General features: G+C 33.6%; 2 protein-coding genes across 7 annotated transcripts; one reads left to right on the top strand and one right to left on the bottom strand.

Moving 5' to 3' along the window:
- The first annotated feature begins 9,353 nt into the window (after nt 1-9,353).
- On the top strand, nt 9,354-20,918 carry LOC103484940 (uncharacterized). 6 transcript variants are annotated; one of them, XM_017043803.2, is made up of 20 exons: nt 9,354-10,244; nt 10,484-10,716; nt 10,816-10,887; nt 11,017-11,154; nt 11,357-11,475; nt 11,557-11,868; nt 12,043-12,130; nt 12,241-12,346; nt 12,429-12,545; nt 12,640-12,803; nt 18,322-18,442; nt 18,529-18,753; nt 18,846-19,036; nt 19,135-19,302; nt 19,387-19,492; nt 19,562-19,699; nt 19,783-19,941; nt 20,033-20,233; nt 20,332-20,598; nt 20,715-20,918. In XM_017043803.2, the coding sequence occupies exons 1-20, from the start codon at nt 9,777-9,779 to the stop codon at nt 20,844-20,846; spliced, it is 3,525 nt and encodes a 1,174-aa protein (XP_016899292.2). In that variant the 5' UTR covers nt 9,354-9,776; the 3' UTR covers nt 20,847-20,918. The 6 variants fall into 6 exon arrangements, with proteins under 6 accessions (XP_016899292.2, XP_050944805.1, XP_050944804.1 ...); XM_051088848.1 differs by having other exon boundaries at nt 9,452-10,244; nt 11,539-11,868; XM_051088847.1 differs by having other exon boundaries at nt 9,452-10,244; nt 10,475-10,716; nt 11,539-11,868.
- A 2,697-nt stretch (nt 20,919-23,615) lies between these two features.
- LOC103484939 (mitochondrial uncoupling protein 5-like) lies at nt 23,616-25,172 on the bottom strand. The gene has a single exon (XM_008442337.3). The coding sequence runs from the start codon at nt 24,710-24,712 to the stop codon at nt 23,738-23,740; it is 975 nt and encodes a 324-aa protein (XP_008440559.1). The 5' UTR covers nt 24,713-25,172; the 3' UTR covers nt 23,616-23,737.
- Between the last annotated feature and the right edge of the window lie 394 nt (nt 25,173-25,566).

The following is a 25,566-nucleotide window of genomic DNA, read 5'->3' as shown; positions in this document are numbered from 1 at the left end:
TGTTTGGAATTAATGGATTTGAGGAGATCATTATTCCTTGAATTTTGTAGTGAATGTACTCAACGCTTAACAAACATTAGAAATTACCATATTTATTTTAATTTAAAGTCCAATTCGATGAAATTAAAAGTTACACGAAATTTTAGACTAGGTTTTTATCAAATTCAAAACATTAACTCGCATAATAGACAACGTAACTCAAAAGTTCATGTATCTTTACTTCCTCGAAGAATCCCGAATCTCAAACTACCTTAACCTAAGCGAATGAAGTAATATTCTATAAGAAAGACATCAAAATTGAAATTTAATCACAAAAAAATTGGTACCAATAAACTTTTATTAAAAGGGTATCCATATATTTTTCTTCTTTTAAAAATTTTATCATATACTTAGGAATCAAATCTATAATTTTATTAAGATTTTGAAAAAGAAAAAAGAAGAAAAAATTCCTTGTGCCTTTTCAACTATCCATATATAGAAAGCTTTCGAAGGAAATAATATACTCTAATATCACCTATCCATTCATTTTTTCACATTTTCTTCCCTTTATTTAGAAAGAGACAGAGACAATCTTGAAATAAATAATCATAAAGTACTTAGTAATATATTTGATCCTTTATCTCTATTATTGAGATTCATGGATGGATACTCGATCCAAAAATATTAATGTCTTTTTAATTGGATTCATTAATATTTACACACAACAAACTACCAAATCAATTAAATTTGAATAATGATTTTGTATTTAGTGGTGCAAGTATATATAATGCTATTTTATTTAATTACACTTAAATTACTACATTATAAAAATATAGAGAGAGAAACTTAGTTGAATTAGGTAAGTCTGATACATCCAATATAATATAATAAGGTAAACACAAGAAAAAAAAACCCCAAAAGGAGAATTTGGAATTAAATTACTTTCTTTACAAATGGAAAAAATATATATATATTTTCAAAAATAACAAATAAACTATTTACAAAAAAGATAGAGATTTTAACTTACCGAAAAAAATTATATTTTATAAATAATTTCAATAAAATTCAAGATAGCAAAATATGTTGTTGAGAAAGAAGAAAAGGTAAAGTCACGAAAAAAATTTTACTCGCATTGTTTGATTTAAAAGAAAACATTTCTCAATTATTGATTTTTATTTTGTAAAAACATTAGAAATCAGAGAATTAATAAAACTCACAAGCGAATAACTTATTATAAACAATAATTGATATATAAAACTCTAAATTATAATATATCAATCTAAAAATAAAAGAAATTATTTTAAATAACAAAACTTCTAAAAATATAGTAAAATATGTTTATCTATTTATGATAGACCGATAGATCAAGATATAATATATATCTATCTTGATTTATCGCAATCTATATTGGATATTTTATGAATATTTTAGTTTATTTTGCTATATTTAAAAATAACTTTTAAATAAAAATTAATCGAATAAAAACAGAGCATCGTGGCAAAGGAACTAACATCAAGATAGACTAAAAACGTTTACATATATCAATTATAAGTTCAGTTGATTTTGAATTTTTCATTCATATATTTAAATTTTCTCGTTACACTTTTCACATATATTTAAAATTATTAAAAAGGTGAAATTTAAAGTCTTTTTTTGGTTTTAAAATTTAGTTAAATAGTGTTTAGGACAAAGGAAAGAGTTATGAATTCGATAAAGTTGTGACATATATATAGTTTATTGTGTACTCCTTTGATTCATAGTGTCATAGGTTAATAATAAGACATATTGGTAATTTGTAGTCGTGATTGAAAATTATTTAAAATCAAACAAGAAATAAAGTTCCTAGCTACGTCCACCAAACACTGGCCCTCTAAAAATTCCGGTAAAGAATTTCTAAGAGAAAGAATACAAATTTCAAAAATAAATAACTAAAAACAAAGACCCGACATATTTGATAACTATATAGTTTGTAGTTTTAAACGTGGTTTTATTTAAACAGAGACTATAACCTACACCTTCATTAGTTTGTTTGCAAAATAATAATAGAATATTAAAAACTAAAAAAGAAAAATGAGTAATTTTCAGGAAAAGGAAACATGTTTGTATTTTTTTAATTTATGAATGTGAATCAATTTTGATTGTATTTGAAAAAGAAGTGGGTGGTAGAGAGGGGAAATAGAGGGAAAAGAAAGGGGTAGATGGGTGAGAAAGTAAAAAAGTTTGAATTTGAAAAGAACCAATAAGGGTTAGGGGGTTCGTGAGTTTGTTTGGTAGCAAAGGGTCGCGCATGCTTCTCTTCTCTTCTCTTCTCTAAATAAGATGACGAAACTCTTAACCGTTTCCTTCACAATTCTCATCATTACCTTCTCTCTCCCTTTTCTCACATTTTTGTTTTTCCCCCAAATACCCATCTCCTCTTTTTTCTCAAACAACAAAAGAGAAAATGGCATTTTTATCCTTTTCTTTTACCCTATTTTAGGCCATGTTTTTACGTTTTTATACTTAAAAGTGGAATCAATATTCCAACCCTTTTCATTCTTTTCTTAAAAAGTATATTTCAACATTTTGAAGTATTCAAAATTGTAAAAAATTTATTTAATAATTTGATTATAATTGAAGTAGTCTTTTTTATTGACTATCATTTACATTGATATTTTTATGAAAGTGAAATTTTGATGTTTTAATGAACATCATTATTTCAAGCTTCAATATGTAATTAAAATGATGTCATAGTTTTGAAGTTACAACAAAAATAAATGTGTTGAATTTTGTCAATATGATTTGAGATGTTATTCAAATGAATTTCTATTGTATCACTAGGAATTAAATCCAAACAGCAGTATGGGCAAACAAACTATTTTAGGGTTTATCTTAGTTTTTTACAACTAAATCTTTTAAGTATTGATAACACTATACAGAGCATGGTTGAATAATATACCCAGATTATTTTAAAAGTTGAATGATATATATTATTCGAGAAGCATGCTAACATCTTATAAAACAAGCATGTTTGAATATCAAAGATTCTTTTCCTATATCTTTTAGTATTAATTACACTATCACTTCACATTTAATTGATTTATTTCTGTCAACCTCTCTCTCAGACTCTAATTATCATCTGTTTAATTATATTGTTATGCTGTGTGGTGATTTAATTTAATATCTTTCTCCCATTATTTAGATAACACCAACTAATTAATATCAAAACAAAAACCACAAACATTATTACGATAGAATAAAGTTGAGAAGGAAAAGGAAAGCCTATATATATTACCCACAATAAATAATGTGAATTTTACAATATTTATAATCACATAAAGTTGATTTCTATTTTCAAATGGTCTATATTCTCTCTCCTAAAACTCAAATATATAGTGTGTTGAGATACAATTTTCTTACATTAGTAAAACCAAGTGTAACTTAGAACATATTTAACAGGAGAGAGAGAGAGAGAGAGAGAGAGAGAGAGAGAACATGATCATGAAATCCAAATCCAAATGGAAATTAAAGAAACTGATTATAATAACAATTCCTCAAGACCAGCGGTTGATAAAGACATATACACACAAACCCAAAAGGGGGAGAAAAAAAAAAACGTCGAGAAATGTGAGAATTAACAATGAGCATCAAAATTGGAAGAACAAACTTAAACCCCAACTTAACTTAGGATTCCAAATCCGAAATGTTTTTCAAATTTTCAAAAAAAAAAAAGACGTAACATTTCCAAATATATTTTTATATTTAAAAGAAACCCTTTATTTTTTCTCTCTGAATTCTCTCATTCTTTCTTTCTTTTCATAAAAACCTCCTCTTTTTTTTTTTTTTCTCTCTTATGAGCTCCTAGAGATGCTCTCTCCTTTTCTCTGGAGTGAGACCATATAGATATAATGCAATTACAAATATATAAACTGATCAGATTCAGCTTTACACAGGGATCCAACTCTTTTTTGCCCTTTTTGGTTTTTTCAATTTAATTATATCCATTATTATCATTTAAATTTTCTTTTCTCTTAAAGAAAAGAAGAACTAAGGTGGACCGACACTGCAACACTTTACTACAACAATTCCGAAATCACGTGTACTTCAAAAACTCAAAACACCAGCCTTATTTTTTGCCTTATAAATAAACCCCACACACACACACACACAAACTCACTATATATATATATATTTGTTAAGGTTTTATTTTTTCGTAGCCAAAAAGGAATTGCATATTCATATAATACTATATATATAATCCATTTTTCTTTTGTGTGTGTGTGTGTGGTCCTAAGTCCAACCTCTCTTTGCCCAAACTTATTTTTTACAAAAAGTATATATTTTTTTTTTTGTTAAGAAAAGAAAAAGAAAAAAGAAAACCAAAACCTACACAGTCTTCCAGTCGTTTACTTACTTGAGATTCGAGCTGATCTCTCTTCAACCCCTCATGCGCTCCCCCCTCATCCTCATTTCAGTTTAAATTTAACAGTAGTTTCGTCGATCTATAGATTCGATCTTTCGATATACGATTCCCAGTTACAAAGAGTTGAACCAATATTTTCGTTACATGAAACACAAGAAAATAAACATTAAAATGGTATATTAATATTATTAACAATAATAATATTGAAAGAATATTTAAGGATGGTGGCAAATTATATGCAGAAGGTATATTTTTTTTGAATTAAACCTTCCATTATATTTCTCTCTCTTTCTTAGATCTAGACTGGATGCTTTTGTCTCCCTCTTACAAAGCCCACTTGATTTTGTTTTTCTTTTTGTAATATATATCTATGTATGTATATATAAATAATTTTAAGAGCATTGTTATTGTTTCATTATATGTAGTCATGTGGAGAAAGATGGGAAGAGATGTGAAACATGGGACGACTGTGTGTTATGGACCACAATTTTTTGTTTGCATATATTATGGACTAATCACTCTCAGATTTGCTAATTTATATAGTGTAATTATATATATATATATATATATATATATATATATATATATATATATATATATATCTTATGAACACTTATTTTTTTTGTTTACATACACTCTATCCAAATTTAGAAAAACACACAGAAAACAACGTGAACATTACTATATACTTTTAAATATTTTATTTTTGGTCTCTAAATGTGTTACATGTTTGTGCATTTTATGTGGTCGTCCGTCCCTACATTTCTTCTCTACTGTGCTGAATTTAATTTTTGAGAGTGTGGCATTTAAAAGTCATCAGTACTTTGTTTATGGAAACACAGGGGATCGATCGGATTATTAGAGGAAAAGGGAAATTTAATTAATTAATTTTTATGTTTATAAAAGAATTAATTGAGTTATATCTTTTAGTTTTACATTGACTTTCAAATAAATTAAAGATGCATATCAAAAACTTTTTTTGTTAACATTTTACAGGAAACCATGATTCCAAGATTCGCCACCTACCCTTACACAATGACGATGTCAAACTAGTAATTATATTCATTTAAACTCTAAAATTTTATAAATATATATCAATCTAAACCTCGAAACATTCTTTCAAATTTAATTTGAAAGATATCTTACAGAACATTTAATTCTTTTTCCAATAAACCTCACGAACAATTAGAAATGAATCGGTTTAGAACCTTTGTTAAGAACATATTTGAAGATTGATGAATAAATTATTTTAGCGATTGTACACTTCAAAATTCTTTTTCCCTCGATTTCTTTGTCATAAGTCATAACTTATGGAGACATCATGAAAGGAAATCCATGAAATGAGGATTGTGGATAGAGAGTTTTAGAAGTGCTGATTCGCTTATTTTGTTGGGCTTTTCCTTGTTGCAAGGATGGCTCAATTCTTTCAGGAGCCCATTGTGAATGTCTATAGTTCACGCATGTTTGTCAAAAAGATGCACCATCTTTTATTAACATACGATATTTCACTGATTTAATCGAAGTAGGATTTTGATTGCATTTCCACCTAACAATTTTTAATCGGAGAGAAAATAGCATTGAACGAAAGAACTTCAACATAAGATATCATTGGACCATACTACTTTGATAACATCTTAAAAATCGTTGATTAATTTAAAAACACATAATCTAGAGAGTTAAGACGAACTTTAACGTTATATTATTCAACGATTATCGTAATATAAAATGTCACTTTGTACGTGAAAGTATTGATTTATGTTGTTGGGTGCTACACTTTTGAAACATGTGTGAGATTTGGTTTGGAGAAATATCAATTCTTAAGTTTTCGATGGAATGTTGTTGACCTTTTTATCAATCACAAAGATATTTGATGAATCTATTAATGTCTATACCAAGTGAAACGAGCTTTTGTCAAGACATAAACGAGCTTTTGTAAATGTCTTGACAATGGTTCGTGAAGATTGTTGTGGGAACACCAACTTTCAATTACTTAATTAATTACATATGATGAACTTCTTGTTCTCTTGAAGTTTAAAAAAATGAACTCTACGAAAAGGGTGAAGAGATATATATTGATCCAAACTACTACCATGGCTTTGCAACTCAAAATAATTAGTTTTGATGGAATAAAAATTAATTATAGTTTTTTCTCGAAATTGAACAAACGAATAATCAAACTAAACGAAGATCATTTATCACTTATGATCATAAGGGGGAGAGAAGAACACTAATTAAAAAGACATGTTCATCCAAAACTTTTTTTTTTCCTTTTTGCAAGCAGAACATTGTAGAGATGCATGAAAATTAAGTTAGGAAATTAAGAAAAAAGAAGAAGCAAGATTTAGACTCATAGTTAAGAATTAGAATCCATCAAGATAAAAATTAAGAACACTTTGAACTGTCTATTTGCTAATTCATTTGTTTTTTGTTTTTTGTATTTGAAAATTATTTAAAAAAGAAAAACAAGATAATTTAGTAATTAACTCAATTTTTTTAAAATTAATTTTTTTTCAAAATTACGAATTAAAAGTGAAAATAAAATAAAATTAAAAAAAAAAAGAATTTTCAAACAAAAAATATTTTTTTTTCGAAAAAACAATAGTCACTATTTTTGTTTTTAATAACAAAAATTGAAAAACAAAAACGAAGAGGGTTAATTCTGAAATTATGAAATTAAAATGTAAAGTAGGAGCGTAGATTATTTAAAACAAATTAGGAGATTAGATGCTTTAAAGTAGATTTCTTAAGCAGGAAGGCATAACGTGTATGACTGTATTCTCAATGCCACAAAACCACTAATTATTAATTATCTCTAACCCAATTCCAATTATAAAATTACTAAATTTTACAAATCTCTACCTTTATTCTTTACACTTATCTTTTTCTTTTTTTAAAAAATCAAATATTTCTACTTAGTTTCATGTCCAGGGATCGGATTAAAATACCTGCATTCAAATTATATATGTAACATTATTATTTTTTTAAATATAATAATTACGTACATGAAATATCAAATTTTTTATCTCTAAACAACTATGCCATATCGATAGTTATCCTATAACTGAATTTACTTTAGTTGTATTAAAAGGTTTCACTAAACTCAAAGAAAAATATTAGAATCTTAGTTTTATTTAACTACTTGTTAGAATTTCGGAAGAGAAAAAATGTTATTGTGGAATAATTTTCTAAAACCCAGATGCAAATATTCACCATTTAGTAATATTAATTGGCATAATTATAATTCAATCAAAAACATTTTAGACTTGGTTATTAATTTGTAGTTTTAATCATCGGAAAACTATATAAAAATAATTCTCTTTTTAATAATATATATTTTTAAGATTATTGTAGATGATAAAATTAATAAAAATATTTATGTCAATATAAATTATATTATTATATTTGAAAATAGTTTTGTTTTTTATATATATATTTTATTTATTGAAGATCTCGATTTCCATAAATGGTTGAACTAAAAAGATAGGTTGAAATAATAGTTTAACCTAAAAGTAAAAGTAAAACATACCAACAATATTGAAATTCATTTTTCTCTGTACTTAATCATAGAAGCGTGGTCAAATCTAAATCTTATCTCATTCAATTCGTTTTTTTTTTTTTTAAGCTTATCACATTTATTATTATTTGTTAATTACTTTTATTTTAATTTAGATCGTTTGTTATTTACTATTGATCATATTTCATAATTATAATTGTCAATTAACATTCCGATTTGTATTTTCAACATCATCATATTCTTTGTAAATGATGTTTCTTTAAATCAATAAAACTATAAAAGAAAAATGGTTAGTGGTCGATTTTCTCAAGACATTCTCTTATTTAATTCTAATTTTAATTATTGCAATAATAATCTCTATCACTACTATATTAAAAGCAGCTATTTAGGAAAAATATTTACATATTCGTTATCATAAATTTCTATATTATTTTTGATTAAGTGGCCGTGACTTAGTTAAATCTTAGATGACTTATTATATTTGATGTTAATGGAACGTGAGTTTTAAAGATACAATGCATTTGTTTGAGGTAAAGGTCTGTGTTACATTAATACATTAATTCTTTCAAGTCTACGTAAGATAAATGTATATAAGAAAAACAAAATAAATACATGCAATTATATTCTTAGGAACCAATTTAATTAATGAGATTCAAAATTGAGAGAAAATACTAAAAACACATGATCTAATTGGATGAAAGTAATAATTAATAAGATGAAATTCAAAAATAATAATTGAATAAGATGCAATTATATTTTTAGAAACTAATTTAATTAATGAGATTCAAAATTTAGAGAAAATACTAAAAAAACACAATCTAATTGGATGAAATTAATAATTAATAAGATGAAAGAATACATTATTTCAAGTTTTAATTTCAAGGTTAAAAACATTAAAACAAAAAATGTTAGCATTACATATATTACAATAATGAAATGTTAACATATTAATTTAATAATTTAATTACTACATAACACATTTTCTTTTTAAACTAGAAGAAAGATATTTATTCTTCAAAAGACAATAATACGAAAACATCAAATTAAAAGTTATAACAATATCTACGTTGTACTCAATTAAAACTAGAAGATATTTGTGTGATTAGTAAAAATAAAAAACATTTAAACAGTTGATTGAAAGGATTCGTAAGTCATGGATGGTATGATGTAGTCTTTTAAGTTGCAAAAACAATTTCCCTTACCTTACCTTTTTTTTTTAAAAAAAAAAGTTAATAACTAATAATATTAAAATCTCGACCGTTATAAAAAGAGCGCGTACCCTTGCCCCCTCCCCGCCACGTCATGCGCCCCGAAATTCCACCGCTTTCGTTGCCGTTCATTCCTTAAAATCGTTCAACTCCAAAGCCTTTTTCCTTTTCTTTCTTTTTTTCTTTTATTATTTTTATTCATTTTCTTAATCTCCATTTTTTTTTTCATTTTTCTTTCTCATTATTCTAATTTTACACAATCAGCGCCAAACTGTCAATCACTCGGAAAAGAACCAAAAAATAATTTATATATATATATATAGCAATTAGAAAAATCTTGGGTCTACACTCTTCCCCTTTTTCTCACTTTCTCACTTCGGCCACTTCTCACCATTTTTGCTGCCTAATATTATTTTCTTCTTCCATTACTATTTTGGGTCACTATCAATATCATCCTCGATTCTCATTTTATTTCTATTGCTGTGTTGCGGTATCAATTGAGGCTCATACCCACTTTCTTTATGGAATGTTGTTTAATGTAGATCATTGTAATCTTAGTTTTTCATATGGCAAGAAATTTTCGCCATTATTACCATTTCCTTTACTCTAGTCTTTAGACCCCGATTCTTAATTCATTCCCCGCTATTTCAGAGGGAAGAATTCTAAGTTGGAGATGAGGAATTTTTCTTGTTTAGTTTCCGGCGATCGGGGTTTTGGATTGCCGTTTGGTGCTGCCAATTTGCCCTCGATTGCGGTTAATGGGTCTCAAGCTCAAACAGTGAATGACTATGGCGAGGAGTGTGATTCTGGATCCGACATGGACTTGTCGTTTGACTCGGGGAGTGAAAATCATAGCCGACATTACTCGGTCGCCATATCTCCTCAAGATGACAAAGTTCACTGTCATTCGACTGCTATTAATGGCGTTCAATTGGGTAATCAATTAAACAATCGTTGTTCTGAAATGGGTTATTACGGGATTGGTTTAGTTCCGGAGGTAGTTCGATCAAAACCAGAATATAGTCATGGAGGAGTCAAAACGTTGGATTCGGCTACGACTTCCAGTACTGAAGTTTCGTTTGGTAAATCGAACGACGTTTCTTCTGGTGATACTGATGGTTACGCTGCTGCTTTCGATCAGGTTTGTTATGTTCTGTTTTGTTCTTAATTGAATAATTAGATTTTAGGGTGATTTGTGAGTAAATCTGATGCAGTCCAGTTTCTTATAAACTAGCAAGTCAAGATTGATAGTGTTAAAAGTTCCGACTGATCTGTGGATACATTGCCCAGATGCAATTTTATAACTTTATGGGATAGGGATTAATTAGTTCAAACGAGTCTTTGTATGAGTGAAAACTCAGTTTCTGTTAGCCGTGGCAGATGAAGTATGGTGGAGGAATAGGGAATAAAATGCATATGAATTTTGATATTCCGACTGCTCCTCCATTAAATGTTCGTGATCAGGAAATCAAGGCGGTTAAGGATCAAGCTTCAACTTGTAAACCATATAAGGCTTATGTTTCTGCCACAAGAAATGAACAAATAGCACCAGAAAGCTGTTTAGGCCAAAATGGACAAGCTACAAAGATTGAAATTTCCAATGCATCGGCTAGGTTAGTGTATATGCTTCTCATTTCACTCTCTTTAATTTTCAAACTCTTGCACTGGAAGTTACTCAGAAAGATTATGTTATTAACTATATCTTGATTCAGGAATGCTGCTGGTCTCAGAGTTGCATCGCCTTCTTTTTCAGTTCCTGCCCGCCTCCCAAATTATAGAGCAATGTACTAAAGCAACTTTAAGCATTGTTATCGATTTGTCGAAAGCCATAGCAAAGGACTGCAGTCTTTTCCTAATTGCCTCCTTTAGCAATAACTTGTTCTTTCTTATGATGGGTGGACTCATTTATGCAGAGGGCAAGGTTCATGGGGTGCTGTTATTTCTTACGAAGCATGTGTTAGGCTATGCCTTCACTCGTGGGCTCAAGGTCATTGTACAGAAGCTCCCTACTTCTTGAATGACGAGTGCAAATTTTTGCGCGATGGGTTTGGGTAAGTGACTGTAATAGACACTCTGCTGGAGTTTGGCTTGAAATTTTGTTACTTCACAAAATTTTGATTTTGTTAACAGTCATATGGGTGGCAGATATAGTTAGTTCTGAGTTCGAATTATAACATGTATTCGAATCAAATGATTCTTTTGATATATTCTATTTGTTTGGGTTCTTTGTTCTTACGTTGTCAACTGCAACAGTTTACGGAAAACACTACTGCAACCAGAAGAGGATCTCTTGGCAAAACCTCCCTCAGGGTTGGCCAGTGAAGAAACTGCTCCAAAATCCATAAGAAGTCTTGGGAAAATTAAAGTTCAGGGTATCTTACTTTAAATTTTTAAACAAGATTTGAAGACAGTGTTTTATATGTTTCAAACTTTAGTTTTCTTTTATTTGACAGTGCGTAGAGTGAAAATGGGACTGGAGCCACCAACCAGCTGTGGTCTTTCATGTATAACGCAATCCACCATCAAAATGGAAAGTCTTAATGCACATTTATTAACTATAAAGCGAACCCTTCACTCCGAATGGAAAGCCAAACAAAAGGTTCGAGTAGCTCATCATCTTCCTGCGAACTCAACTGGTTCGTTCTCTCATCATAGCTTGGCTTATATGAAAGCTGGCTCTCAGTATGCCAAACAGATCTTGGCAATCATTAAAACTGGCGCAGTTTCTTTATGTCATATCTCGCCAACTTATGAAGTAGTGCAAGGTGACTAAATTAGACATTTTCTTATTGCTGGAAAAATGAAATTTATCAGTTGTTTTGAACTTCAAAACATACCAAGTTCACACAAATGAACTTGAAATGATTTATAATTGAGTTCTACCCTCCCTTGCGTGTATGTAAGTCAAACTTCAGCTGACAATCTCTTCCTGTCACCAGAAACATATTCTTGCTTGCTGAGACTAAAAAGCTCATCTGATGATGAGGTTGTTAAAATGCAACCAGCATCTGGTGAAACTTATTTATTGTAAGCTTTTCTTTTACTTTCTTCTTCCTTTTCTTCTTGTTTAATGTTTCTTACTTTTATTATAATTCGCGACTAATGTAGTCAATTTGTGTGATAAATGGAACAAACAGCTTTCCTGATAGTCCCGGAGATGATTTAGTAGTCGAAGTTAAGAATTCCAAAGGACAGCATTATGGTCATGCCGTAATTCAAGTTGCTGCCATTGCGGATGATTCAGTATTGATTTGTCCATACTCGGCTAAAATTTAGTTTATGCCTTCACTTGATGTTTTAAGTAAAATAGGATATACTGCTGCAGGATGAAAAGACACTATGGTGGCCCATGTATCGAGAGCCAGAGCATGAACTTGTTGGAAGAATACAACTGCATACAAGCTATTCTACAAGAAGCCCAGATGACAACAATAGTCTTAAGGTTTGTAAAAAGAAGTGAATGAAACTCAAGATATATAGATCCTTAATATTATGATTAGATGTGATCAGCAACTCAACTTGGTGATTTGATGCAGTGTGGCTTTGTTGCTGAGACTGTGGCATACGACATCTTGTTAGAAGTTGCAATGAAAGTCAGCCATTTTCAGCAAAGAAATTTGTTGTTAGAAGGACCATGGAGGTGGTTACTGCACAAATTTGCTACTTACTATGGAATATCTGATTCATATAGTAAGCTACGGTAATGTGACATGTTAAGATTAATAATAATCATTTAATCGAACTGATATCTTCGGCATTTACAAAGGAATGATTTAAACTTACTGTTAGAATTAGTACTTTTGGAAAAAATAAAATATAAGATTTTATTTCCTAAATATTTCCTAAATCTTTTCCTTTCTTATTCCTATTGTACTCTATTTATACTCCCTTTGTACCTATTGTTTTTGTTCATAAGAAAAATAATAAAAACTAAAGTATCGTGGTTTTTCTCCCGGTTCTCGGGTTTCCACGTAAGTCTCGGGTTGTTGTTAATTGCTTTCAATATGGTATCAGAGCAAAGCAATAACGAAACCCTAGAAAATAACCTAGGAGAAACCCAGATCGAAACTGAACCCGTCGCCGCCGCCGCCGCCGCCGCCGCCGGAATCGCCGCCGCCGTGGACGCCGCCGTCGCCGCCGCCATGGAGAAACTGCTCCAGAACCTACAGAAACCGCCGATCTACCCAACGGGAGTGGTTCCGCAGCCGTACGCGCCGCCGTCTGACCAGAAGTTGATTCACGCGCCGCTCGTGTCCGGCGCGTGGGCCCACGCGCCGCCGCCGTTTCACGTCACCGCCCATCCCGTTCCCTTCTACGCACCGTCGGATGTCCAGCCGTCAAACCCTTCCGGCCATCCGCATCCTCATGCGCCGTCTACGAGCTCCGGACAGCATCCCTCAACCGTAAATTTGTCAAATCAGTACAGTAAGCAGCAGCTGTACGTTGACCCTTTACAGCAACCGCTGTTTTCTGGTAACGGAATTGATCAACCCCAAAACAGATCGGACATTGAAGCGAGCGAATCTTCAACGCATTCCAAACCAACCGAGTTGCCGATGTATTCCAAGAACCCGGTAACTTCGTTCCCTAATTCACAGTCAAATTATATAACTGGCTCTTTGGGTTCGTCTACAGGGAATTTTTCAGGCGAAAAATTAAATGGTCAAAATTATTTTTCTTGGTCCCAATCAATAAAGATGTTCCTCGAAGGTCGATACCAGTTCGGATTCTTAACTGGAGAGACTGTACGTCCTCCACCGGGAGACGCCTTGGAACGACTCTGGAAAGGAGAGGACTCATTTATTCGGTCCATGCTGATTAATAGTATGGAACCACAGATCGGCAAGCCTTTACTATATGCAGCCACAGCAAAAGATTTGTGGGATACAACTCAGACCCTTTACTCGAAACGACAGAATGCCTCTCGGTTATATACACTGCGAAAACAGGTCCATAATTGCAAACAAGGGACCTTGGACGTAACTACCTATTTTAACAAGCTCTCTCTCCTCTGGCAAGAGATGGATTTGTGCAGAGAGACAGTTTGGGACACACCAAATGACAGTACACAATATGCTAAACTTGAAGAGGCTGACCGTGTTTATGACTTCCTTGCAGGACTTAATCCCAAATTTGATAATGTTTGTGGTCGTATACTCGGACAAAGACCTCTTCCCTCCCTAATGGAAGTTTGTTTTGAAGTCCGCCTGGAAGAGGATCGCACTAATGCCATGGGTGTATTGACTACCCCTACCATTGACTCCGCAGCCTTTAGCGCTCGGTCCTCAAATCATGACAGTGACAAGAATAATGGGAAGTCAATTCCTGTGTGTGAGCACTGCAAGAAACAATGGCACACCAAGGATCAGTGTTGGAAACTCCACGGTCGTCCCCCAGGAGGTAAGAAACGGTCCTCCAACGAGAAACAGAACTCAGGACGTGCCTACATTAGTGAGACTACACCTGCTAGCACTTCTCAATCAACTGATCCTACTGTGAGCCAGACCAAGACTCCTACTCTGGGTGCCATTGCTCAGTCAGGTATGCCTCAGTCCCTTGGGCTTATTAGCGTTGATGGGAAGAATCCCTGGATCTTAGACTCGGGGGCTACAGATCACTTGACAGGTTCTTCAGAACACTTTATCTCATATGCCCCGTGTGCCGGTAATGAAAAAATCCGAATAGCCGATGGCTCTCTAGCTCCGATCGCTGGCAAAGGACAAATAGTTCCCTTTGACGGTTTTGCTCTCCAGAATGTTTTGCATGTCCCTAAACTGTCTTACAATTTGTTATCTATAAGCAAGATCACTCGTGAGTTGCATTGTAAAGCTATCTTCTTACCTGAATCGGTTTATTTTCAGGACATGAGCTCGGGGAGGACGATTGGCACTGCCCGGCATAGCAGGGGACTTTACATCCTTGATGATGATACCTCATGTAGTAGTTTGTCTAGGGTTAGTTTACTGTCATCCTACTTTAGCACTTCTGAACAAGACTGTATGTTGTGGCATTTTCGACTGGGCCACCCAAACTTTACATATATGCAACATTTATTTCCCCACCTTTTTTCTAAAGTTGATGTCTCTTCTCTATCTTGTGATGTGTGTATCCGGGCAAAACAACATCGAGTCTCTTTTCCCTCACAACCATATAAACCTACACAACCATTTAACCTCATCCATAGTGACGTTTGGGGTCCTTCCAAGGTCACCACCTCCTCGGGAAAGCGGTGGTTTGTAACTTTCATTGATGACCATACCCGTCTCACCTGGGTCTACCTTATCTCAGATAAATCCGAGGTTCCATCCATTTTCCAAAACTTCTATCATACTATCAAAACACAATTTCATACAAAAATTGCAATTCTTCGAAGTGATAATGGTCGGGAATTCCAAAACCATAACCTTAGTGAATTTCTAGCCTCCAAGGGGATTGTTCACCAAACCTCATGTGCCTACACTCCTCAACAAAATGGAGTGGCCGAACGAAAAAACCGACACCTTGTGGAAGTAGCCCGCTCACTTATGCTTTCCACTTCCCTTCCATCATATCTGTGGGGAGATGCTATTCTTACAGCTGCTCACTTAATCAATAGAATGCCTTCTCGTATCCTCCACCTTCAGACTCCCTTAGATTGTCTTAAGGAGTCTTACCCCTCTACTCGTCTTGTTTCTGAGGTTCCTCTTCGTGTGTTTGGGTGCACCGCCTATGTCCATAATTTCGGCCCTAATCAGACCAAATTTACCCCTCGGGCTCAGGCCTGTGTGTTTGTTGGGTATCCCCTTCACCAACACGGTTATAAATGTTTTCACCCGCCGTCTAGGAAATATTTTGTCACTATGGACGTTACTTTCTGTGAAAACCGACCATACTTTCCTGTTAGCCATCTTCAGGGGGAGAATGTGAGTGAAGAGTCTAACAACACCTTTGAATTTATTGAACCTACTCTTATTACCGTGTCTGACATTGATCCTCATCCCATAATCTTACCCACAAACCAAGTTCCCTGGAAAACATATTACAGGAGGAATCTCAGAAAGGAAGTTGGGTCCCCTACTAGTCAACCGCCGGCTCCAGTCCAAAATTTCGAACCTCCTCGAGACCAAGGTATGGAAAACCCTACAAAACCTTGTACTAATAATACAATGAGTGAGAATGACAAGTCTGATGTTGCTGTTCTTGAAAATATGGAAGAAAAGAACCGTGATGATGAGACTGAGGTGAGAATAGAAACCAGTAACGATGAAGCTGAACAGGGTCATACAAGAAAACTTGATGAGTATGATCCCTCTCTTGACATTCCAATTGCATTGAGAAAAGGTACCAGATCATGCACTAAACATCCCATTTGCAACTATGTTTCCTATGATAATCTCTCTCCACAGTTTAGAGCATTTACAGCAAACCTTGACTCTACCATAATACCGAAAAATATCTACACTGCTCTAGAGTGTCCTGAATGGAAGAATGCTGTTATGGAAGAGATGAAGGCTCTCGAAAAGAATAGAACTTGGGAGATCTGTGCTCTACCCAAGGGACATAAAACTGTAGGATGCAAATGGGTATTCTCTCTCAAATACAAAGCAGATGGTACGCTTGATAGACACAAGGCAAGGTTAGTTGCAAAGGGGTTCACTCAAACCTATGGTATTGACTATTCGGAAACTTTTTCTCCAGTTGCTAAATTGAATACTGTTAGAGTCCTGCTATCTGTTGCTGTGAACAAAGATTGGCCTCTATACCAGCTGGATGTTAAGAATGCTTTTTTGAATGGAGACCTTGTGGAGGAAGTCTACATGAGCCCCCCACCAGGATTTGAAGCCCAATTTGGTCAGGAGGTGTGTAAACTCCAAAAATCTCTATATGGTCTGAAACAGTCTCCGAGAGCATGGTTTGACAGATTCACTACCTTTGTCAAGTCCCAAGGGTACAGTCAAGGGCACTCTGACCATACTTTATTTACAAAGGCTTCCAAAACAGGAAAGATAGCTATTCTAATTGTTTATGTGGATGACATTGTTTTGACTGGAGATGATCAAACAGAAATCAGTCAACTAAAGCAGAGAATGGGTGATGAATTTGAAATCAAAGACTTGGGAAATCTGAAATATTTCCTTGGAATGGAGGTGGCTAGATCAAAAGAAGGTATTTCCGTGTCTCAGAGAAAATACACCCTTGATTTGCTAACCGAGACAGGTATGTTGGGATGTCGTCCTGCTGATACTCCTATTGAATTCAACTGTAAACTAGGAAACTCTGATGATCAAGTTCCAGTTGATAAAGAACAATATCAGCGCCTTGTAGGTAAATTAATTTACTTATCCCATACTCGTCCGGATATTTCCTTTGCTGTGAGTGTTGTCAGCCAGTTTATGCAGGCTCCCTATGAGAAACATATGGAAGCTGTTAACAGAATCCTGAGATACTTGAAAAATACACCTGGTAAAGGGTTGATGTTTAGAAAAACAAATAGAAAGACCATTGAGGCATATACTGACTCAGATTGGGCAGGATCTGTTATTGATAGAAAGTCTACATCCGGTTATTGTACCTTTGTTTGGGGCAATCTTGTAACTTGGAGGAGTAAGAAGCAAAGTGTTGTGGCCAGGAGCAGTGCTGAGGCTGAATACAGAGCTATGAGTCTGGGAATATGTGAGGAAATTTGGCTCCAGAAAGTCTTGTCAGATCTTCATCAGGAATGTGAGACACCATTGAAGCTTTTTTGTGATAATAAAGCCGCTATTAGTATTGCTAACAACCCAGTGCAACATGATAGAACTAAACATGTTGAGATTGATCGGCATTTCATCAAAGAAAGACTTGACAGTGGAAGCATATGCATTCCGTACATTCCTTCAAGCCAACAGATTGCTGATGTTCTTACCAAGGGGCTTCTCCGACCACACTTCGACCTTTGCGTTAGCAAGTTGGGACTCATTGATATTTACCTCCCAACTTGAGGGGGAGTGTTAGAATTAGTACTTTTGGAAAAAATAAAATATAAGATTTTATTTCCTAAATATTTCCTAAATCTTTTCCTTTCTTATTCCTATTGTACTCTATTTATACTCCCTTTGTACCTATTGTTTTTGTTCATAAGAAAAATAATAAAAACTAAAGTATCGTGGTTTTTCTCCCGGTTCTCGGGTTTCCACGTAAGTCTCGGGTTGTTGTTAATTGCTTTCAATACTTACACCAAGTTTTTTGAATCTTTGCAGGTACCTTTCATATGTTATGGATGTTGCCACACCCACTGAAGATTGCCTGTCTTTAGTGGAGGAATTGTTGCAACCACTTATAATGAAGCAAACAGGGAGGGGTTCCTTGAGTCGTCAAGAGGTAAAAGGTTATCATTTGGAAGTTATAAGTTTTTACAGCCATAATAGAATGACACCAGATGGATTATTGACCATATTATCCACCAGAGTCGCATGCTATTGGAGATAAAAGAACAGATTGAGAAGATTCTTGCTCTCATTTTTGAGAATTATAAGTCACTCGACGAATCTTCACCTTCAGGGATGATGGCTGTCTTTGGTAGTGCAAGTGGTTTTGTGGCTCCTGCTTTAACTCGCTCTGTCAAGCTATATGCTCTCCTGCATGATGTTTTGAGTCCCGAGGCGCAACTGAAATTATGCAGATATCTACAAGTAACTGAAGCCAAAGTTTTTGCAGTCTGTCATTTTTTTTCGTTTTTTTCATTTTTTTTAGTGAAATGTAAACTTCAAGTTGACTGGTACAGGCTGCTACAAAGAAAAGATCAAAATTTATATTAGCAGAAGTAGATGAAATTATATCAAGCAGTAAAGAGGGCACATTGATCGATTCTGTTATTCTATCAACTGCTTACCAGAAGATGAAAACTGTGGTATGGAATATTAGAAACGAAGTGATGACTGATATCGAAATCCACCATCAAAATGTGCTTCCCAGGTAATTGATTAAATCACCATATGTTTTGTTCTGAATCTTTTCTTTTTCTGTGGTTCCTCTGAAAGGACATCTTTGCTGACTGATTTGTCATCCTGCAGTTTCATAGACTTGCCAAACCTTTCTTCATCCATCTACAGTGTGGAGCTGTGCAATAGATTGCGAGATTTTCTCATGGCCTGTTCACCTCCAGGTCCATCCCCTTCTGTGACGGAACTTGTCATTGCTACGGCTGATTTCCAGCGGGATCTTGCTCAGTGGAACATCAGGTACTAATATCTCTGTTGAATCTTCAATGATAAGAATTAGATTGCCAATTGTACCTTTTTAATTATGTCTTGAGATTATTTCAGTCCTGTCAAAGGCGGAGTTGATGCCAAAGAGCTGTTCCACTCATACATTACAGTTTGGATTCAAAGTAAACGTCTAGCTTTGCTCGACTTGTGCAAACAGGACAAGGTATGAATATATTAGCATGAGATTTTTGTTATGAAATTTGTGACATTCTGATAGTGTGTTCACCTTCAGGTACAACCATATGGAGCCAGACCGGAAAGCTCAACATTGCCATTTGTCAATTATATATATGATAGGCTAAAGGAGACACTAAATGAATATGAAGTCATCGTTAGTCGCTGGCCGGAATATGCAAACAGTCTAGAACAGGTATGTGTAAAATGGTACTTTATTTCCCTGCCTCACCAAGTACTAAGTCTAGGATTTGAAGAAGTATCTCTTTTCTTTTATAGGCAACTGCAGATATTGAGAAGACAATTTTTGAATCCTTGGAAAGACAATACTCTGAAGTTTTATCCCCATTAAAGGATAATTCAGTGCCCATAATGGTTTCCAAATATTTCCAGAAGTTTTCCAGACAATCAGTGGATACATTTTTTATACCAGATGAGGTATTGCTTATGCTTATTCTTTCTGTGTGGTTTGAAAGAAGTGTCAACCTTAAAAATACCATCTTTTTTAACTGAGTGACTATTTTTTCAGTTGGGAATTCTTTTGAATACGATGAAGAGGATACTGGATGAGCTTATGCCTCAGATAGAACGCAAACTGAATTCACTAGCATCTTCTTGCATGACTGATGAAGGTCGTGGTAAAGGTGAATATCTCAGCGAAGTAACTCTGGTACTCAGAGCCAAATTCAGGAGTTACCTGCACGCAGTTGTAGAGAAACTCGCAGAAAATGTAAGCATCCTTCAAATCCAAAATACATTCCTGCCCATTAAAGTCAAAACAAACAGCTCTTGATCGAGCAGCATTATTATCTTGTCTTTCATACGCAGACAAGGGTCCAAAGTGCAACAAAATTGCGGAAGATAATACAGGACACAAAGGAAGCGATGATAGATTCAGAAATACGAAGCAGAATGCAGCCACTGAAGGATTTACTGATGAACACAATCCATCATCTCCACCCCGTCCTTAACAACGGAGTCTTTGTAGCAATCTGCCGACGTTTGTGGGATCGAATGGGACAAGATCTTCTACATCTCCTAGAAAACAGAAAGGAGAGCATGTCCTCATATAAAGGCTTACGCATTGCGGTTTCTGTAAGTCCAAAACTCATTATTGAGCTCTGTATTTTGAAAATCCTTTTGTTGTTGTTGAATCTAATGAAATAAAGATGAAGATCGGGGATTACCATATTGTTTTGTTGAATCTGTAGGCTTTAGATGACGTGTTTGCGTCGGAAATGCAACGGTTGCTCGGAAATGCGCTGCAACGAAGGGACTTGGAGCCACCATCTTCGATCATGGAAGTGCGTTCAATTCTCTGTAAGGATGCCACCAATTTTTGAACAAACGCACGCAATCAAATATATGTATATACAAAGATTCTAATTTCGAGCTTCTCTCTCTCTCTCTTTTTTTTTTTTAAAGGGAAACTTAGCATTTTTAGTACTCAAATTTTGGAGAATATGTTTGCTTGATTTATTGTTTTCAAAATGTGTAACCTTTTAGCCATGGAATTTTTTAGGATGTGTATATTTTGTATCTAAATTTTCAAAATTAGCTTTAGTTTGAAAGATAGGTTTAAGAGATTCATGTAGTATTTTTTTAAATCATTTTAAATTAGAAAAAATTTAATTTTATCCTTTCTCTCTAATAAAATTATATTTCAAGCTTATTTTTATTACATCATATAATTATTTAATTAATAGAAAAATTGCTTCATTGTCCATTGGAACCTATTTATTATATCATATTTTTATTTAATTAATAAAAGAAGCTTATTTTTCAAAATTTGGAGAATAAACAGGTAATTTTTTTAATTAAATTTATTTTCAAATACTAGGCCTATTTTATAGTAACATTATGATCAAATCTAGAGCAAAAATATATCTTAAAAAATTATAATAAAAATAAATAAATGTAGGCGTATATTAGAAAATTATAGATATTTTAAGGGTATTTATCAAATATAGTAGAGATTAAAAATTTTCATAGATAATTCAATTGAAACTCGTAAGATCATAGTTTTGCACTATGTTTGGAAATAAAATAAAATAAAAAGTTTATTTCTTAAGAATATATATATATATATATATATATATATATATATATATATATATATATATATATATTTGCTTTTTGTAACTCATAATAAAGTCATTTATAGGATTTAGCAGCAAATGGCATGATTTTAATTTGAATTTACATTATATTCGAGTTTTCTTTGTAAATATTGTTTCTAACAGAGAATATTTACCTAGCAAGACTGTCTTTTGTAATACGTATAGAATATTTTTTAAATGCAAGTGAATCTATCTTTCTATAACTATATTACATTACAAAGGTACAATAAGTTATACTTTGTAAATTGTAATTACTCTCCTAAAACATTCCAACAGCAAGTTGCATAAATGACAGTTAAATAAAAAAAATAATCGTATATATAGCTTTTTTCGATAAAATAATTGCACGTATAACACAAACTTAGTAAAAAACTAGAAAAGCTACAATTTCAAGGTTTCTTTTCCTTGGTCTTCAAAATCGAAAGTTATTTGTGATTATAATCACGGTTTATAGTTCTCATCACTTTGCTATAATTGATAGTGACTATTAATGATAGTTTCTATCAATAATAGCTATTAAAAGGCATACTTGAAATTCTAGAAAATTTACTAATCGACTAAACAACATTTGCTATTTTTACAAATATTTTATTCATGTGTTATATTTTTAATTTGTTTCTTAAATTGTGTTATTTGTTATAATTTTTCAAAGTTTCAGTGTAATCAAAGTTCATAATCATATGGTTAATGAATCAGTTTTTTCTCTCTCTCTTTTTCTGGCTATTCCTTAGAAAGAAACAAATTGATTTCTTAATTTTTATTTGGTTTTTCCACAGATGAAATGTAAACGTGAGTTTATGGCCGATTTTCAAAAAAAAAATCAAAGTATTTATAAAACATCAACATATTTACAATGGATCGTATGAATCAAATAAACTTTTGTATGTTGTAATCTATGATATTTTATTATATTTATAAATATTTTTACGTAAATATTAATCAATCTAGCAAATTAGCGTTAGGGTTGGATCAGATCAAATATATTTTGGAAGGCATACGAGATTGTGAGTTGCGGTGTTAATTAGATTATTAATAAAGTATAATGAAAGAAAGGAAAAGATGATAAGAAAGTAACATTTAAAAAAATAAAAGGCAAAATTAGAATAAAAAAATATGAAGAGAATACAGATTGTAACCTTATAAAAATATAAAATAAAATAAGTAGATATTATGATAGAGAGATGCTTATTGCATTTTATTTTACTACGGTACTTCCAATGGCAATGGACACATTGGACACGTGGGAAAGATGTTAAGGAAGATGACTCACCAATATTACAATAATTGAGAGATATTTTTTTTTTTATATATATATATATTTTGTACCTAAATTGTTTCAAATCAAAACAAAACGCAATACAACAATCCTGATCATATTTGGAGAAGATAATAATATATTTTCAATTTTCATTCAGAATAATGGAATCCGATTCCGAATAATAATAATATCGCCAATTATTTTCATTTCATTCATATCCCAATTTTCTTAACTCATTGGTTCACATCCCATTTCATTTCTACACCACTTACCTGCTTTTAATCAAAAACACAATATCTACGAATTTTAAATTTAATCATAGATAATAATAATAAATAAATAAATAAATAAATAAATTTCACGTGAAAGTATTTGTAAAGATGCGAACCAATTGGGGGGAGATGCTTCGTTTCTGATTATTTGGGAAGCCCCAAAAAGCGAAGTTTATGAAGTTTTGTATTTGAATTGGGTAGAAGAAGAATAGATTCTTTGATTGCAGAATTCTTCGATTATCAAACTTTATGTTACCCTAAAACCTAAACTAAGAATTCCAACTCTCTTGCCTTTGAAAAATTTACGAAATTTGACTTTTCTTTTCCTTTTTCCATTCAATTAAAATTGAGTTTATTGACTGTGTTATTAAGTAATGAAATTGGATTAAGATTTGTTAATTATTTTTTGTTATAAGGGATTGTGGGAGACACACTACGTGAAGAAACGAACAAACAACGAAGTTGGAAAAAAAGGGAATTATAATAGTCCCATAAAATTAAAATAACCTCGAACTTAAACACATCGATTTATGGTGGAATATATCCTTAAAAATGTTACAATTTTCGTCATCATCATTCTTTAATTAGAAATCTTTAAACACCTTCCGGACTTGTTCCAGCGTCACAAACAGCACCACCGTGAATGGTCCCTGACGTGAAATCGTCGGAATGAATCCTTTGTAAAGTGCCATTGGGCCCTCCGCCCGTACCGTCTTCAACGCGCAATCCAACGCGCCGGAGTACGGTGGCGCCGCCCCTGCCTCTACCTTCATGTTCATCACCCTGGTTTTGATCACATCCACTGGATTTGACGCAACCGCCGCCACGAATCCAGCGGCGAAACTCGCCGTCACGTGTGTCCCCAGTCCGTCCTTCATCAATCCCTTCTGCAGAATCGTCTCCTTGATCTGATCGTACGATGCGAGCTGCGAAGCCGTTACGAGCATCGCACGGTTCACCGTCAACGAGGAACCACGCCACAGACTCGTCACGCCTTCCCCACGTGCCATCTGGGTTATGGCGTCGACCACGCTTTTGTAATTCCGACGCTGCGCCAATGGTAGCCGTCCGTCGGCTTGCATTCGGACCATCGCTACATCAGCCGGGTTGCCAACTGCAGCACCTACCGCACCGGCGATCAAACCGGCCGATATCTTCCGAATGAGCGGCATTTTTCCGGTATCCTGATCGGTCCATTTTTGTTTTAGAATATCGTAAAGCCCCATACGGGTAGTGGAGTACAGAGTCTGTCGTAGAACGGTGGCGGAAACGCCAGAGAAAAGAGCGGCGACTCCTTCCTGCTGCACAATACGAACTCCAACAGCGATTGGACCAACACGCGCCGTCGGAGGCGGCGGGGGAGGAATATTAATAGACCTCGGAGCAGTTACAGAGGTGGTTTGAAAAGCGAGAGCAGGGCGGAGGTTATTAACCGCAGCGGTGGGAGCAGGGGTCTCACCCTGAAGTTGCATTCGGACCTTGATTAGATCAAGCGGGTGGGTGGAACAACCGGCAACGATGGAAGCAATTCCACCTTCGACAAATCCCTTGACACCCATTGTTGAGGAGTGGAGATTTTCTCGGGAAAGAAAGAAGAGAATCGGAAAGAGAGAGAAATATGGAGAGATCTGATATGGGGAAACGGAAAAGACAGAGAAAATAGGGATTAAAAAGACCAGTTGGAATTAGAGTTCATCTCACTAGAAACCAAGAGATGGGAATGAAGATGGAAGGCAATGGAGGAATAATGAGGAACGATGGGTCTATGAGACATATGCTAACAGAGGACTCTGTATTACGCAAACAAATAATGGTTTGATTGGAAAAGACAGAGTGGGGGAAGCAATTTATAGCATAACAAACCCCCAACGTTGTTTATTATTATGGGTGTCATTTTTGTATTCTTCAAACCCTATTCTTTTCTTTATTTACAATTCTCTCCTCCATTTTACGCGGTTCTCCTTTCTTTCCCCCTCCCCCCAGGTCCCACTTTTCCATTCCCTTTCTCTACTCTATGTCACACACCTATTCACCATTTATACTTGCTAACTTCTCTTATTTTTCTTTTTCCTTTTTCTCACCTTCATTATTCACTCATCACATACTTTACTTTCCTTTTTTTTACTAAAATCAATTCTTTTTAAATTATTCTATTCCACTCTATTAACATTTTTAATCAAATCTACGCATTAGTAATCTTTTTAACATATTATTAAAACGAGTGATTTTTCATCTCTTTCATTAAAAGAAGATTCTTACATTATTAAAACCTGTCAGTTTAAGATTTTAATAATTAATACAACTTCAATATTTGATGCATTTCAAATACATCGTATAAAATATGTTCAAGTGATTGAAAATACGACGTTAAAGAAATTGTCCCAAAAAAAAAAAACTATGTACATATCAATAA

The sequence above is a fragment of the Cucumis melo genome, chromosome 8 (assembly GCF_025177605.1).
Source record: "Cucumis melo cultivar AY chromosome 8, USDA_Cmelo_AY_1.0, whole genome shotgun sequence".
NCBI lineage: Eukaryota > Viridiplantae > Streptophyta > Magnoliopsida > Cucurbitales > Cucurbitaceae > Cucumis > Cucumis melo.
Note: the sequence above shows the minus strand (reverse complement) of the source record. Positions and strands in the feature narration are given on the sequence as shown.